Consider the following 17,413-nt stretch of genomic DNA (forward strand, 5'->3'; position numbering starts at 1 on the left):
TACAATTCCGCGACTGTCTAATTACCAAGCTAACATGGCCGATCGAGTAAAAAAGCCACCATGATCCAACCCGTCTTTTATTTACCTTGAGTTTGCTAAAACATGTCGGCAAACGCCGCCGATGAAGAGAAGAAATTATCGAAAATGGTACGTGTTATCTCGATGGTTAAGATCCAAATCTTGTCATAAACGCTAGTGTACGGTACAATTTATTGTTTAAAGCCGATATCCGGTGCGTTTGTCGCGGTGGTGGAAAATTAAAGTGCATCCTAGTTTCGGTGGTTTTCCGGATCGTTCGTGTACAACTTTTCCGCCGCTCCCAACGCATCAAACTCTCTCTCGCGCTCGTTGCTTCTCGCTTTCTCCTAATGGCGTTGTGTTTGTTTTCTCGTAATGTCGTTGGTTGCTTTGCCGCGTTTGTGCTGATGAAGGACGATGAAGGAAGGGTCGTTGTGTGTGTGTGTGTGGAAAGGGTATAACGAAGAAGAAAGGGCAACTATTTATTAGCGTGCGTTGTGCATCAACACGATATGCAGAAGCTGTAAAATAGCGGAACCATCGTTTTCCCCATCTGGAGAAAAAGGTTGCAAAGGGCGACAAAGGGATCAAGATGGGGTACTGTGCCCTTGTCACCTGTTTTTTGTATGCTGCCACCTTAATGCAGCCGTGTCTTCCAAAAACCTGGATTGTGTGACGGGTTTTTAGAAAATGTATGTCAAATGACACCGCGATAGCATTTTTTCCAGGTGTATTCATGGCACATACTGTGCTGCTGCTGTGTACGATTAAGTAACCGACTAGATTGGTAAATTATTGCCGCTGGATTTGTTGTGTTCCCATGGAGAAATATGTTCCTCGTGTTGTTTATTTCAGCGAAAGCTTCCCCTCCAATTTTAAAAAGAAATACATATTTTTGCTGTGATTTTCGTCGGATTTATAAAGTATCTTGTTACTCATTTATTTTGTACTTTATATCCGCAAACTATGTGTTGCTACCACTACTCTACTACTATGCTGGACTTTAGGCAGAAGAACGTGAGGACGACAAGGGCAACGTAAAGACGATGAAAGCACCTGAGGACAGTAGTGCCAGCAAAGCCGATAGCACTGGAACCAGTGCTGATAAGAAGCCAGAATCAACCGGAGCGGGCGAAACAAAAAATCAGTCCAAGAAAACCGACGAGAAAAGTGGTAATTTGCGTAGACTATGAAGAAATTAAGATTATTAATTACCGTTTGTTCGTCCAATAGGTGACGATGAATCCAAAGCAGATGGTAATTCCCACGGCGACGGTGTTGATGGTAAAGCGGATGGTACGACCGGTCGGGATAACGGGAGTGCAGACAAACCAAAGGCACCGGTCGAACCGGAAGCCAAAGGAAAAAATCGGAATGGCGCCAAAAAACCGGCTGACGAAGAAGAAGACGCGGACGATGGGGAGGATGAGTATCAACCGACTGGCAAACGTCTCGGTTCGATTGCACTGATCGATGCTAACATTACGAAGGCAAAAGTAGAAGATCTGCAAACGCTTCACACAGTACTGTATGACGAAACGGCCAAGACGATGGTGCTGCGGCGCAACCTACGCAAGTTTGGTGGGTTCGATTTTAAGCCAAGTTCGGCCACGTACCGGAGTCGCGTGTTGGCCACAGGGAAGCTGGACGTGAAAAAGCTTGTCCAGGTTGCGGAAATACTTGCGCTAGAGAAGAAGGGCAGTAAGGAAGAGCTTGTCGAACGGATTTGTACCTTCCTGCAGAAGCCGGACGGTGACGAAGAGCTCCCCGATGAGATGGGCGAAGAAGAGGAGGAGGAGGAGGAAGATGAGGAAGAGAAGGAGGACGAAGAGATGAGTGAGGAGGAGGAGGCACCAAAGAAGAAAACGCCGTCAAAGCGTGGTGCGGCGCCAACCCGTGGCAGAGATTCGGCCAAATCTACCAGCGGACGTCCTAAACGCTCTACTGCTGGCCGTGGTTACCAAGGTATTTATGAAACTGGTAACATGTAATGTTTGTAGTAGAATGTAGAACGTTTTGGTGTTACAATTAGGTCATGCCTGTCAGTTCAGCTTACTTGCTATAATTTCTCCCAGTACTCACCCCGCAGGCAACCCTCCCGCATAGAGTCTTTCTTCGTTTTATGCTATTTTAAAAGCATTTCTGTTAGCATGATGGGATTTATCTCTGTTTGAATGCTTATTTCTGCTCTGTTTAGCTCGAGTTATATGTTTATTTTTATTTTCTCGTTCTTTGGATTGATAATTACTCTAGACAATTCCTTATACGTAGATTACTCTACCTCGGAGGAGGAAGAGGAGGAGACCGTTAAGGTGGGCCGTGGACGACGTGCCCGCCGAGGATCGGACAGCGGATCCGATGTAAGTAGTAATATAGCCAACCAGTAATGTAGCACGCAAGACTGATAATATTTACGTTCTTCTATCTGCTAGTATAATCCATCAGCCGGGTCAGACTCCGATGCGGGGAAGCGAAGATCTGCGCGGGCACCAGCGCGTGGAAGTCGTACCTCGGCCCGAAATGTGCGAAAGCGTTACAGCGATGATGAGTCTGAAGAAAGTGCCAGCGATGACGATTTCAGCGAAGTATGGTGGCAACGACGGCGCATTAATCGTACCTTGCCTGACATCGTTTTTGTCTTTTTATCTTCTTTTAAACAAGGATGATCGGCGAAAAAAGAAGACTACACCAGCTCGTGGACGTGGTCGACCGAGTGCCGCAGCCGGTTCCCGGCAATCGCTCCGTGGTCGTGGACGTAAACGAAAAGCAGAAACGGAGAGTGAAGAAGAAGAATCGGAAGAGGAGCTGGACAGTGAGGATAGCGACCAACCGAAACGGAAATCGGTTGCCAAAAGTAGTGGCCGTGGGTCTGTAGCCAATAATAAGGCTAAAAATTCAAGCCCGGCTAAGGGTAGGTGGGAGTTTTAGTTGACATGTTCGCAACTTTATTAACTCGCTGATGTGTGTTACAGGAAGGGGCCAACCGAAACGGGCAGCAGCCGTGAATAGCGCCAAGAAGTCGCGAAGAGGACGTGGCCGTAGCTCGTCCGGCGAAGACGATGAAGAGGAAGATGAAGAGGACGAAGAGGAGGAAGAAGAACCTGAGTTGGATGACAACGAATCGGAGGATGAGAAACCGTTGGTCAAAAAGGCTAAGCAGGATAAAGAAAGCGATGCGGCAGCACCACCGAGCGTAAGGAATATTTGCTTACGTTTTGTGGAGATCGTTTGGAACGTTAATACACCTTTGCAATATATCCGCAGGAGGACGATATCAAAGAATACCTGAAAGAGATCCTGGAGGAAGCGAACCTTGAAGAAATCACAATGAAAACCGTGTGCAAGAAGGTGTACGCCAAGTATCCGGAGCACGATTTATCGCATAAAAAGGATTTCATCAAGGCAACAGTCAAATCTGTAAGTATAGATAAATGTGCTGTTCCACTGCAGAGAAATTTTACTTTTGTGGTATTCTTATCATTTGCAGCTTATATCGACGTAAAGTCTGCAGTGCAGCAGCAATGAAGGCAGAAGTGTCGTATGTTTTTCTTCTTTAAATGGTTATCATAAAAGCGATCGATATGATGCAGATTGCATAAAGGAATGAGCATGATGGTATGTACAGGATAGGAGACGAGCCCGGACATATGTGGGATGCACATTCATAGGAACATACAGTTCGCGCAGCATATTGTCGTATAGATATATATACATAAAAGCAACACAGAGAAACAAATACAACTATTATCTAGAGAAAAATGGTGGGACACAAATATAAAAAAACTCTATTAGGGACACGCGCATGGACATGCAAATTACGACGAGGGGCAGGAGTATCTGAGTAATAGAACGTAGCGAAGCACGAGACGTTGAATGAGACGGAATTAGTCGAATCAAGAGGAACTTCCCGGCCGCGTGGACGAGTCCCTTCTATATTTTGCACACAGAGAAGAACATTCACCAGCTGAGCAAAGATTCATAACAATGCAGTTTATATGACACACGCATTACTACGGTGTACTAAGGCAAGAATGAAGAGATGATAGTGAGAGTATCAGAGACATCAATTAGGTAGCCTTTTCTATAGTCGGCAGTAGTTCTGCACTTTAAACAAAGTTTGCACACAGCAATGGATAAGACAGGAAGAGAAAACAGATAATATACGTTTTAGGAAAAAAGGATGTCCTGTAAAAGAAAGAATCAAACGTTTCGGCAAACACAAGAGTTTATTAAGGCTTTAATAATGGTTAGGCAAAGGAACAAAGCATTTGGAAAACGAACCAAACCGACAAGTGCGGTATAGCACTCATGAAACAGACGGAATCCGGTAAAAACACACATACAGACATAGAAGGGACGTAGGTTTTTAGATAATGACAAAATTCTTACAAATTCTTTCTATGGACGGGCATGTTTTAGTTGTACGGATGCGCATTTGATTTGACCCTCCTACTGTGCTCCGTTTCTCTTCTCTCCTCAGCACGACTAGCAGAAGCGAGTTGGTGGGTAGGTTGTATTGTGGAAAGTTTAAATGATTAGTGTAATAAATGTAACAACCGTTGAGTAAACACACATGGAGGCACATTAATTGATAACCAGTCACAATGGCTTGCTGGAGCTGAGCGTGAATGTATTATTTCGCCATAAATACTACTATGCTCAGTTCTCATCTTTATATGCCACGTGTAATTCTTATTTGTTTATGCAAAGTTGTTGTGCGTTTGTTTTTGGGTTACGTGCTCTTCGTTTTGAAGTAGCGGTGAGAATTAGAATGGGATAAAACATTGGTAATGTTTTATTTTCTTTTGTCCAGTACAAGTGAATAAGAATTCATAATGCGAAAGGAGAGCGGTCAGGGCAGAAGAAATATTTTGTATTCGAATGGAACCAGAGCTCAAAACGCGAGAACAAGGCGGAAGAAGCGTTAGTGCGAAGCAAAATTAGGTCGATCATAATTTTGGGAGCTATTCATAATAAACTTTCTAGATGTTCTCGGTACGTAACGGATGCAGTTATTAATGATATATATATATATACAGGCAGTTCCAGAGATACGCTATTATAGCGGACCGCTATAACCCGGGAAAATCCGCGTAACTCGAATTTCCGCGTAAGTCGAATTCTGGTGCAATTTGGTTTATACTTCAAAGTCAGCGAGTCGACTTCCTTCTCTGCACTTAATTTATGCGGCGAATCAGGCGATTTTTAGAAAGATTACATTAAAATAAGTTAGAAAGAAATGTTTTATGTAACAAAACAGATATTTTCGACCAATTTTCACCTTTTTGCTTCGATTTTGTGCTATACTAGCTAATCGGCCCGGTTACAGTGCTTTTGAGGCGGCGTTGAGGCGGCTTGATGGACGCCGGTCTTCACAGAAACGGACCGGGACTAAAATGGACCCCGTACTTTGAACTGAAAATTCAGCTGCGGGTAAACAAAGACGCAGAAAGCCAGAAATGGCAGGCCCATACCTCTTAAGGTTGTTGTGTCGATAGAAGAAAAAGGAGTGAGTGCTGCGTACGGGGCCATTACCGTACGCAGCGATTAGCAGTTAATTTTGTTTACTGATGGATCTTGGGAGCACTATTATGTATCTACCATGAAGTTTTGACTGTGTAAAAACTCCTGTGGTAGGTTCCGAAAACTCCTGAAAATCTCCTACCCAAATCTTAATCCGTCGTCATGCTGAGCGGCAGCATGTGGCACCGCATAGCCAAGATTGTGTATATAGTCTGTCCCCAACCCCTTGGACGGACGGTGGGAAGCCCTAATTTCTGGGTCGAAAACCTCGACCGTGAGCGGTTGTAGCGCCATGTAAAAAAGTAAAATGATTGTAAGTAGTAATTTAAAATATATTTCATCTGTTGTCACATTTTTCGGTCCGGTTCAAATTAGATAAGGTGAATGTAAACAAGCTGTGCATTTCGAAAGCACAAGGCACCTTGGTTCCAGGGCTCGGGAATTTATAACATTTGATGGATTGTTTTCTATCGAGCAATCGATCGAACAAAAAACAACTTCAAGCTCATTTGAAAAAACTCAACAAGTATACCGATAATGAAAATTGCTGATATCGTTTGCGACACCTTCAGCTCTGCAAAGGAGTTCACCAAAGGTTTTGCTCACTGGCATAAGGACTGACATTAAATACAACAAAAAAACAATTATTTTAGTTGATTGATTTCAAAATCTTAATTATTTCAAGTGCTTTGGAAGTATTTCAGGTTTTCATAAAATTATTATCCGTTTCCTATCGCTGCAAGTGGCATTCTATTGTGGATACAAAACTAAACGTCATTATTCAACCTATCTGATACGGCTGTCAGCAGACGCAGGCATTCTGGTATTGTGCAACCCGGTGTTCATTCGATCTCCGTGGCTACACCCAGGGATTTGACGTTTGATCTCGTGCAAAAGAAGACGTGTGCCTGTGTGATGTGCGGAAAAAGCTTTCTATCCGTGCCTAGTAGCATCATAGTTCCTTTTTCTTTAGTTTTATAATTTCGTCCCATTTAAAACACGCACAAGAAAGTACACGCAACCTTACATAAAGTGCATTTCACGCTGTGTGCCGGCCCGTTCTGGCGATTTTCCGTTTCCGCGTCGCAGCCGCCCTTGTTTCCCCCCGCGCTTGAAAGATTCGCGTGTTCGACGATAAGATGATAAAACTCGTGCCGTTTGCTTGTTGTAAAGCGTAGCCTAGTTTGTGGAAAAGAAAAGCAACGCAAAGCGAGAAAAGCGAATAAAAAGGAATTGTACACTTTCCACCCACCGGAAAAGATTCTAACCAGCAACTGCAACAAGAGCCAAAGAGCGCGAGAGAGAAAGAGAGGGTGGAGATAGAACGAGCAAGCGAATCTAAAGAAGAGAATTAATCGGAAACAAGAAAACGGCTTGAAAAGTCCCACGAATACGCCTGTGGTCACATACCAACTCTCCGACACACAAACACACGATAGCTTCCCATGGTGGGCAGTGTGTAAAAACGACGCCAACACACGTATAGAGCGAGAAGGATTGCTTCCAACCAAGAGGGTAGCTGGATTGTCGTATAGGAGAGTAGCGTGTGGTTTGGTATAACGTCCCCTGGTTGGAAGTGGCCAGGCTAAGTGGAATAGGCAAGACGCGCGTAGAATATTAAAGGACCACTCGAAGACAAGAAAAGGAACTAGTGCAGCCCCTCGGCTCCGAGGGTCGTAACCAACGCTCCACACATTTCGTTCGGCGGCAATTGCGACAGGCATTAGGCAGCGACGCCCAGCAGCATCAGGCAGCGAAAGAAGACGGGCCGTGAAGCGCGAGTTTTTAAAAGTCGTCCCCGGGTTGTGTATTCGGTGTTGACTTCCGGGTGGAGCAGTGTGGAGCGAACATTTTTACTTTATCGGTTCATTTCTTTTAATAATGAGTGATTATTCCAACCAGAACTCGCAAAATTTTAGTCAATCGTCAGCATTTGCAGCCGCTTTACAGAGAGCCAAACAAGTGAGTAAAACCTGGGATCTTGGATGAATGAAAAAGGAAAAGACCTGTACGGTGTATGGGTTTTAAGGGCGTGTGTGGTGTGGTACACGATTCGAATAGAAAGCGAATGAAAATGTAGTCAATAATCATAGAACATTTTGATTTGGAAGTAGCTCCGAAATTTTTTCGTACACGCTTTTCTATGCAATATTTAGTACACACGTGCTACAATCTCAGAGAGAAGAATGGAAAAAATCTCTTAGCTTGTTTGATTATTTCCCATTCATAGTTGGCGTCGGCGAAAAACAGTAGGCATTCCCTTTTCACAGTTTCCCCGGTTTCACACGCACTTATGAAAATGGCGGATGTTTAATCATCCTACACACACATACACACACACACAAATATATATATATATATATATATATATACAGTTTCAGTGCACCCTTTCGCGAAGTGCATGTACTGTATGTCATTCGCACACGGGTGTGCGTGAACAGTAGTGTGCCGTACGCCTTCGTTGTGTGTGCGTGCGCTCTGTTTATGGATACGCTCTTGGCTAAAGTGTGCAGTGGAGAATGAAGGGAAACCGAACGGAAGAAGTGAAGAGGCATCCCCGGGAAATAAGGAAGGGAAAATCGATAAAGTACCGTTTCCAACAAGGTGGTGTAGTTTGTTGCGTTGTATTCCTTCTTACGCACTGCTTTGCTGCGATCGCTTTTCTCTCTCTGCTGGTTGTGTATTTGTGCGTATCGCTGCGCGGTATAGTGTTTTTCATTATCCGAAAAAATGCTAAAAAATCTCGCAACTCCCCACACATCATAGAATCGATGTTTTCCTTTTTCCGTCGTTTTCCTTGAACGCAGCCTGTATCAGTTTTGTGTCGAACGTGTCTGTTCCTTTTTTCGTGAATAGGATCGTAAATAAGATGTACATATAGAGACCGTGTGAAGCAGAAGATGGTTTCGAATGGAAAGGATTGTACCGCACTGAATCCTTGAAACTTGTAGAAAATAGAGGAATCCCTGTTTGATACAATCGCAAAAAGGAAGAAGAAGTTCCTTTAAATTCGCGAAATGGCTGTGCGGCTTAAAGGACAACAGGCAAAAACCAAAGCATACATTTGAACAATGTTAAGCTTGGTTTCGTGACCGGGAAACATTTTTCTTTAGTTGGCTTTGGATATCATCGAACCTAGAAGTTAGATATCCTTTCCCATTCACACCCGGCGAAACGTTTAAAATCAAGTAAAGAAAAGCAGGAGAAGGGGTTGTACAGTGTATGTTTATGTGTGTGTGCGTCAGGTAAATTTTATTGCTTTTTGTATTGTTAAAACGTAAGTGATCTTTTCCGGTGGAAATTGATGTCTGTTCTTGAGATTATTGTTCAATCGCTTAAACAACTTCATCAAACATCAAGAGAGAATCCTTTGCTGTAAGGATTGATACACGTCTGATTTTACCTAATCGTATTCGTGGTTGCTGTGGGTTATTTATGTGTTGGTATCAGAAAATTCCGTCTAGAAATTTACGCGTCTCGCTGTGTCACTTAGTAACGAGCATATCCCTGTACGCACTGTAAGTGTGTGTGCGTTCAGGAGCAAAGCGCACCGGGATCGTGATTTCAATGCTTCATAAAATTAGCATATCATTTATAGGAGGGGTTTTCACATAGCAGGAAAGAGAGAGAGATTGAGATAGAATTATGAGCAGCACAGTTAATGTCGCGCCATTCGAAAGGTGATAATTACTGTTTTGCCCGTACCCTTCAGATACCGCTGACCACGAGACCACCCGCCACTAGGTTCGATAAAAAAACCTACAAATGGGATGCTCATATGAGATAGCTTTCACTTTGCGCCTTTACTATAGTGAATTTGTGTTCGAAATTTACAAGTATTTTGCCTGAATTCTCTATTACAGATTGCCGCTAAGATACACCCGGGAGGTCACCAGCAGCAGCAGCAGCCGCTACCAGTGAAGAGACCACACGACGATCACGATTCGGGGCCAGAATTGAAAAAGTTCGGTGGACAGTCTGATTACAATAATGCTAGCTCGCCTACTGGCATGAGTCAGGCTGCAATGCAAGCCGCCGCCCAAGCTGCAGCAGTAGCCGCCCGTCTGTCGCAGAACAACAGCAGCAATAACCAGAACAACTTCAACGCTCCCAACGCTCCCGGAGGCGGTGGATCGCAGGACCCGAACCAGCGCGTGCGCGAACTAATCAGCAAGATGGTAAACCACGGCCCAATGGACAACGGCAATCATCCCGGTCAGGGTGGTGGAGGTGGCGGCGGCGGCGGTGGTGGAGGCCGTGGAGGGGGTGGTGGTGGTGGCGGCTTCGGTACATACCAGGAGATGATGATTCCTGGTTCGAAAGTGGGTCTGATCATTGGCAAGGGTGGTGAAACAATTAAGCAGCTGCAGGAAAAGACGGGCGCCAAGATGGTGATCATACAGGATGGACCGGGCCAGGAGATGGAGAAGCCGCTGCGTATTTCCGGCGACCCGCAGAAGGTGGAGCAGGCGAAACAGCTGGTATATGAGCTGATCCAGGAAAAGGATGCGTATTCGCAGCGACCGAACATGAATGGCGCCGAACAGGCAGAAGTGTTCGTACCGAAGGCGGCCGTCGGTGTGGTGATCGGCAAGGGTGGTGAGATGATCAAGAAGATTCAGGGCGAATCGGGCTGTAAGCTCCAGTTCATGCAGAGCCGTGGAGATGGTCCGGGTGACCGGCGCTGCATTGTGCAAGGGTCGAAGGCGCAGGTCGAGGAAGGAAAACGAATGATTGAGGATCTAATCGACAGTGTGCTGCGCCGTGAACAGCAGGGTGGCGGTGGTGGCCGCGGAGGAGGTGGAGGTGGGGATGGAGGTGGTCACGGGCGCGGTGGCATGGGAGGTAATCCGAATCAGGAAAATAACTACAATAACTACAATGGACCGCAGGTGACGCGGTTGGAGTACACCTTCACTGTACCGGTATCGAAATGTGGTGTAAGTAGAGAGGCGGACAGTTTCGTTTAAAAGGAATTCGCAGGCGCACTGCTAACCGCGAGTTTATGTTGCAGATAATTATCGGACGTGGTGGTGATACGATCAAACAGATTAATCAGCAGTCCGGTGCACATACGGAGATGGACCGAAAGGCGTCACAGAATCAGACGACGGAAAAAACGTTCACCTGTAAGGGCGAACAGCATCAGGTGGACGAGGCGAAGCGTTTAATTCAGGATAAAATCAACATGGAGATTAATATGGTGTACGTCGGTTCCACGTCCGTACCGGTCAATCAGTACCAGAACAATGGCGCTGGGGGAGGTGGTGGTGGCGGTGGTCCCAACGCATACCAGCAGGGTGGTTGGGGTGGCGGTTATCAGTCACAGGGTGGCTGGGAACATCCGCAATCGGCCCAAGTAAATGCGGCATCGGCCGCGGCAGCAGCTGCTGCGGCGGCAGCGCAACAACAGCAACAACCGCAGGCAGACTACTCGCAACAATGGATCGAGTATTATAAGTAAGTAACCGATGAATATGTGTGATTTGGTGAAAGGCTACATTGCACGCTAATGAATGCATTTTTTTTATTCAAAGGCAAATGGGAATGCATAGAGAGGCGGAAGTCATTGAGCAACAGATTAAAGCACGCCAGGCAGCCCAAGGAACAATGGCAGGTAATTTCATTCTTCAAACTTCCAAGTAGACTCAAAAATCCTTAACATAAGTAACATGTTACAAACTAATCACACCCTGAATTCAGTAATAACTCTCTACATGGCGTGTTAACCTGTTTTTCTCTACACACTTTTTCTCTCTCCAATGGCTGGCATTCATGTTATTTGGTCGTTATGTTATATGCATTTTTTAAATTATTAATAATTCGTTTTTTTAAATTTCATATTATCTTGTTGTTCAAATTTTTACGTTTTATCATTGCATTTTCCTCTGATACTCGCCAACACAAAATTCCCGTGTTTCCTTTTGCCCCTCCCCTGTATTTCTTTGTTTTATGTTATGTTGTTACGTAAACAAATGTCAAACACACAAAGCTAATCAAAATGTGCAAGGTCAAACAGTGATGGGCGCGGCAGGAGCCGGAGCACCACAACAACAGGCGCAACCGCAACAGCAACAAGTCGGCGGCCAGGCAGATTACAGTGCAGAATGGGCTGAATACTATCGACGGATCGGCAAAATCGACGAGGCGGAAGCAATCGAGAAACAGATCGCTGCAAACAAGGTACGGTGTCGCTGAATTCTTTCTGAAAACCATTCGCTCACATTCCCAGTGTCTTCGCTCCTTTTATTGTCCTCTTCATGGTTGAATATCTCTATTCCATGATAACCGCGGGACCAATATCGATGAAAAATGTTTAGCATTCACGTATCACACATAAACATTGGCAAATCTCTTGATTAGTCTGGTTTCCTAAGTATTTAGCAATGTGCAATGCCACGACCATACTTACCTCAGTATAGATCAAGGATATGCATCAAATCATTTTTTTTCGTGGGGATCGTTGACTCACGCTTGATTAAGAGATTGAATAGAGTAGAATAGATTAAATTGATGTTTCTGACCTTTTAGCGCCCACGGCCCGCGACTTGATATGTACAGATTTGCTTTCTAGTAACTATGGTTTATGCACAGACGATAGGTTTACACATGCTGATGGTTTATTTCCTATAAAAGTGGCACAGAAAATTTGAGCACCAATTCCAGTCGCAAATCCGTTTACAGTTTCTGCTGACTTCACTACAGACCCGATATGAAACTACCAATCGGATTATTATATAAAAGTCATAAGATTAACATAGACAAAATTTTGGAGTCCTGTGAGTTAGTTGATGTCGATCGAAGTGTCTCAAATAACAAAATGATCATTTGTTATGCTTTTGTTGTTGTTTGTAAGAACACGGCAGGAACATATCGTCTGTACAAGAGCCATCGGTTTTTATTTGGATTCGAATGTCTTGAACGTACGTTATAACCAACTTTGTTTATTTGAATTGTTTTGGTTTTGTTACTTTTTTTATGTTTTCCCTTTTCTGGCCACCTTTGTCATAACTCATTTGCCAAATTTGATAACGGCAACATTTGTATACCCATCCTTTTATATCATATTGCTTCTGCTTTTATCCCGCATTCCTTTCCGCATCTACTCGTTCATACTCTATCCATCCCAATCCTTTCCGCGTGGTTTATGTAACCGGCACACACGTCTCGTCCCTTGCTGTGGCGATCGTCAATTTCTGTAAACTAATCAGGCCTTGCAAGCACAGGCCGTTGCGGCAGCGGCAGCAGTAGCAGCGGCAACCGGTGGTAATCAGCCCGGTGGACCGGGTGGTGCTGGTAACGGGCCATATGGAGGAGGCGGCGGCCCACAGCAGCAAGGACCTGGCGGCTATGGCGGTCAACAGTACCAGCAGTACTACGGCGGTGGTGGAGGCGGAGGTGGCGGCGGTGGTGGTGGCGGTGGTCAACCGGGATACGCAGGCTATCCGTATGGTGGAGGCTATCCGGGACCGGGCGGTGGAGGGCCCCAAAACCAATCGAATGCATCCAATCAGGACAAGAATTAAAATGAAGATACCACGCACGGTCTCTTCCAAACCCTTTCGGCAAAACGACAGCCTTCCAGACTGTGCACCAGCGTGTATCTCTACTCCCACATCATGAACGGAGAGCTGAAGGGAGTGTGAAAGTAATGATGCATCGTGTTCGAAAAAATGGTAAGTTTTTACCTAGCCGTTTACACTACTACTCTACACATGAACGAGAGCATAACCGAAACCAAAAAATTGCCAGCCTAACAGTGTGATATTGTGGTGGCACGGCATTGTTTCCGATCCAATATTTATCTGTTGTACTGTGTACCTCTTCCTCTTTCCTATTTCTTCTCTAATCCTCCTACTCGCTTTGAGTGAACTTTTTCTTGCATTGTTTTCTATTTATGTTCTCATTTTGTTTTCCTCAGGTCATTGCTTACATTGTATTTTGCATTATTTTGTATCGTGATTATTTTAAATTTTACCGATTCTGTCGGCCTGGGCTTTATTGTGATTTGTTTCAAACTCTCCTTTTGCGCATCTCAACAAGAACAGCTGAAGTTAATGGTGCCAATGCTTTAATTTTCATTTACAACAAGATTTTTAAATTATTTCGCATTGTATCTTTTTGCAGCTTTGTTATGAATTTTTAATTTATTGTGAAATTATATTTCATTACAAACTGCTCTTCACTGTCCGGTAGTTTTTGATACTTGTTTTGTGTGCTGTTGTTTATTCTACTCGAGCTAAAGTTCATATTCAATGCCACCATCACAAAGAGGTAACATATAGGCAAGCTTAATAAAAGAAACGAAATCGTTTTCATTGTACCCAATTCACCATTAACTTGCCGTGTAACACATTTCGGTGTCAAAATTGTGTTGTCATGATATGTGTATGTTTAACTATATTCTGTGATTCATTGCAGAAGCGAAGACTTCCCTCGTTCCCGACTGGGGTTTCCAGGTTCGATCCTTTTTTATTGCAACTCCCACGCAGTTGATTATTAACGCGTAATGTTTCGCGAATGTAGCATGAACGGTAAATGATCTGTTTATATAATTTGCAAGTAACATTATGCTAAATGAAATAATCCACTATACCAACAACAATATACACCTTACTCGGTGTAACAAAAATTCATTACCCTTTTATTATATACAATTTTATGCGTATATACATATATTTGATTCTATAAGTGCATATAAAACTATATGTTGTCATTTTATGGATATATTATTCGATTGACACCCGTTAGGAAAATTATGTATGAAACTAACCTTTTTACCGTCCAATAAATTGTGTATTATTTATTTATTCATATTATTATCTTTATTATTATTACCTTCAAATGTCATTTAAGGGGAATTCTATTCAATTTATTGTGACTGTTTGCAAATTCAAATTTATTGCAAAATTGTTATGCTATTTATTACGAATATATGCATTAAATGTACTCCCATTCCATTATCTTCTCTTAAAATGAGCATTGAATTATTGATTTTTGAATGTTTGGGGATTTATGGTGCAGTTCATTGCGATATTATGATATACATTTATAAGCAGTACTTATAAAAATATTGTAATCATATATACAATTCTACAACCATTAAACATGTAGAGAAGATTACCATTTTCTATATTTATAGTAAATTTTACTAAATTCAATTTAGGTTCTATATTACATACAGATGCGAAGATGCAAGAACTATTCCATATTAGGTGGTGGAAACTTAGCAGAATAGTGAAATCATTTACATATACATACTGCTCTGTTGTTTCTTTTTTCATATATAAATATCTGTTGATCGCACAATATGTTCACAGATGATTGTGCCAATGATTCGATACATCTCAATCTCCTATGCATTTGTGTTGTAAGAATGTTTATAATAGCACATTTCTATTGATATCAAATTTTACTTCCATGATTGACTATTATTATATTTACATGCAATTTATATATGTATACACTTAATTGTAGATGATTTTTTACTATAATGGTTAATTGCTCTTTTATATGCACTATTTACCCGAACCAATGCCTATGTATTGTGTACAGTGATAATAATTTGTTCAATTGTCAAATTTCGTAAACCCTTATTATTGCAAAATCAACATTCAACTCGCTCTTTACATAAAAATATGTATTAATGGATAACGTATATAAGATGATTTACCATTACATTATCTATATTTGACACAAATTTATTGGTTTAATCATATTACCTTTTCTCTGCATATTTAAATGTGTCCGCTTATGTGCCATTTTTGAACATGTTTTCATATATTTTCACTTCGCTTTCAGTTTTTGAGAAGCCTTTTGTGTTAGGGGCTATTGCCGTGTTATTATTACGGAAATAATGGGGTTTTGTTTGTAATGTGTTTCGTAAGGTATATTATTAATTTTTTTTGTTGTTCTTTATTATGTTTACATTCAAACGTGTGGAGGAATGAACAAAACAAACCTTTGGACACTGTTTGAGACCGTTGGTTTGGGGTTTGGTTTAAATTATGCGCCCCGCGCAAAGCCCACTCTCTCTCTTTCTCTCTTCTCTCCCCTGTCTGCATATGTCCTTCCGCCACATACACACATATAATGACGATATTTAGCCACCGTTATATGAAAATTTCCATTTTTCTTTCTCTCTTTTCGAAACATTTATTGCAGCTCTTATAACCTAACACTACTTCTCTACCAATAACTGCAACTGCATAATACAACAGTGCGAGGCGAATGGAAAAGGCCGATAGACGACAAATATATTATAATCCAGCATAGCAGCAAGTGAAATAAATTGAAGTTCGAAGTAATTATGATTAATCCACAATCCAATCTAAATAAAACTAGTTTTTAGGGAATACCTATGAAATGGTAACGTTTAATAGTAGCGTTAGTAGCAATATTATATCAAACCCGATTAACGGATAGTGAGAGGCTTGCAAAGAAAAGGTAGTAGCAGTTATTCAAAAGCAAAAAATGATCGTTGCTCGGAACCGCGCAGAGACATCAACACAGCCAACCGATACTCTACTGACATACGGTACAGAGCTGTCGACTCACTCTACTCCGACGAATTGTCTGATCAGCGGTTCCGGTTTTCTATGGAAAGTACTGCGAGGAAAGGAGGAGATGTACAGTTCCTGCTTGCCAATCTCTGTGTGCAGTTGTTTCGTAGCATTTTTCCTGAATCACATGTAAAGAACTATTTAATTATAGCTAGCGCGCCTTGTGTCGAAAACAGTTTGAAATATATTACTTCTATCGCATAGAGATAGAATCATTCTTCCAAAGGCAGGATAGCGTCCGATCAGTTTCTTAGACGGGTGGTACGATGGATGCGCGACAACCGTCACGGTGAGACACGGGATGAGAACGAGTTTCAACGGCGTGGCTAGAGTTTCCGGAACGGTTGTATGTATATTTGATGTAGCACTTTCAAGGGGACGGCAATCAACAACTCGCCGCACAATTCCCCTTTCTAAGCTGTTGTGTAGAAAAAGATTTCAAGTGTTTCAACGATGTGCAGCACATCAGCTTCCCTAAAGCGGTGCAGAAACTTCTCGGCAGACCGTTAGCCGCAATGTCATCGTCACTTAGCATTGGTTATAAAGCATCGGTATCACATTACGTGCAGTAAAGGTATCACAGACAACACTACTTGTGCTCAAATGACGGAGAAAAACGGACGCTTTGAATGAGTAAACATCAACATTATTGTAAGTTCTTCAAATACTAATTATAATGTTAACACACAACCAGAAATGAGTAATGAAACGAAAAGGAATCCAATGCAAGTTGCTCTCTCCACTATTAGTTGATACATAAAGTGTACCTATATTTGTGTATTTATAGCACTACAAATATTCGAAATAATGTTTCTTTTTATTATCCTTTTGTTCATAATGATATATTCCCTATTACCCTTGTTTGGTGGCAATTTTAATGCATAGCTAGATTCGTCAAAGGGAGGATAATCTTCTCCGACCTGGCCATAGCGAATCATCACAACCGGACTGAGCATCAGGTTTTTCGTTTTAAATTAATTTTCTACTGGTATTTTTAATTAAATAATTCAATTCATGCTTGTATATTGCTAAACAAATAATTTATTTAGGAGTTTTCAAAATAATTTATTTAACATACAATCATAGTTTTTTTTTAATTTCTATTTTGTGATGTTCTGTAAACTAATTTTCTATGAATTACAGTTTTGTTCTTTTGTATGGTGTTGGTTATTTGATATGATCTATTTATTTATCCATCTTTCCCTGTTCTTTCAACAAACTTTTAATGAACGCGAAACTGTTGTCGAATCTAGTGTAACATTTGCGTTGCGTTGGGTGTGAAGAAACTAACCGCCGGAATATGTGTGTCC

At 42.3% G+C, this 17,413-nt stretch overlaps 2 protein-coding genes across 6 annotated transcripts; both read left to right on the plus strand.

Moving 5' to 3' along the window:
* Window positions 1-100: 100 nt before the first annotated feature.
* LOC128302126 (protein DEK) lies at window positions 101-5,021 on the plus strand. 3 transcript variants are annotated; one of them, XM_053038868.1, is made up of 9 exons: window positions 101-147; window positions 1,026-1,191; window positions 1,252-1,983; window positions 2,272-2,378; window positions 2,451-2,603; window positions 2,680-2,929; window positions 2,991-3,211; window positions 3,283-3,435; window positions 3,506-5,021. In XM_053038868.1, exons 1-9 carry the CDS (start codon window positions 103-105, stop codon window positions 3,518-3,520), a joined length of 1,842 nt encoding a protein of 613 aa, XP_052894828.1. In that variant the 5' UTR covers window positions 101-102; the 3' UTR covers window positions 3,521-5,021. The 3 variants fall into 3 exon arrangements, with proteins under 3 accessions (XP_052894828.1, XP_052894844.1, XP_052894836.1); XM_053038884.1 differs by having other exon boundaries at window positions 2,290-2,378; XM_053038876.1 differs by having other exon boundaries at window positions 1,026-1,188.
* A 1,411-nt stretch (window positions 5,022-6,432) lies between these two features.
* On the plus strand, window positions 6,433-17,172 carry LOC128309583 (far upstream element-binding protein 1). Of its 3 annotated transcripts, XM_053046011.1 has the most exons (8): window positions 6,433-7,503; window positions 9,405-10,481; window positions 10,556-11,001; window positions 11,079-11,158; window positions 11,534-11,724; window positions 12,753-13,217; window positions 13,963-14,075; window positions 15,706-17,172. In XM_053046011.1, exons 1-6 carry the CDS (start codon window positions 7,423-7,425, stop codon window positions 13,065-13,067), a joined length of 2,190 nt encoding a protein of 729 aa, XP_052901971.1. In that variant the 5' UTR covers window positions 6,433-7,422; the 3' UTR covers window positions 13,068-13,217; window positions 13,963-14,075; window positions 15,706-17,172. The 3 variants fall into 3 exon arrangements, with proteins under 3 accessions (XP_052901971.1, XP_052901970.1, XP_052901972.1); XM_053046010.1 differs by lacking the exon at window positions 13,963-14,075 and having other exon boundaries at window positions 15,706-17,167; XM_053046012.1 differs by lacking the exons at window positions 13,963-14,075; window positions 15,706-17,172 and adding an exon at window positions 13,463-13,889.
* The last annotated feature ends 241 nt before the right edge of the window (window positions 17,173-17,413 follow it).

This window comes from Anopheles moucheti, chromosome 2 (genome assembly GCF_943734755.1).
Source record: "Anopheles moucheti chromosome 2, idAnoMoucSN_F20_07, whole genome shotgun sequence".
Classification (NCBI taxonomy): Eukaryota; Metazoa; Arthropoda; class Insecta; order Diptera; family Culicidae; genus Anopheles; species Anopheles moucheti.

Bases quoted from the DNA above. Each gene is read 5' to 3' on its own strand.
- LOC128309583 (XM_053046011.1), top strand. From the start codon at position 7,423: ATGAGTGATTATTCCAACCAGAACTCGCAAAATTTTAGTCAATCGTCA. The intron at 7,504-9,404 runs GTGAGTAAAACC...TCTCTATTACAG, and splicing joins CTTTACAGAGAGCCAAACAA to ATTGCCGCTAAGATACACCC. The intron at 11,159-11,533 runs GTAATTTCATTC...AAACACACAAAG, and splicing joins AGCCCAAGGAACAATGGCAG to CTAATCAAAATGTGCAAGGT.
- LOC128302126 (XM_053038868.1), top strand. From the start codon at position 103: ATGTCGGCAAACGCCGCCGATGAAGAGAAGAAATTATCGAAAATG. The intron at 1,984-2,271 runs GTATTTATGAAA...TAATTACTCTAG, and splicing joins TGCTGGCCGTGGTTACCAAG to ACAATTCCTTATACGTAGAT. The intron at 2,930-2,990 runs GTAGGTGGGAGT...TGTGTGTTACAG, and splicing joins AAATTCAAGCCCGGCTAAGG to GAAGGGGCCAACCGAAACGG.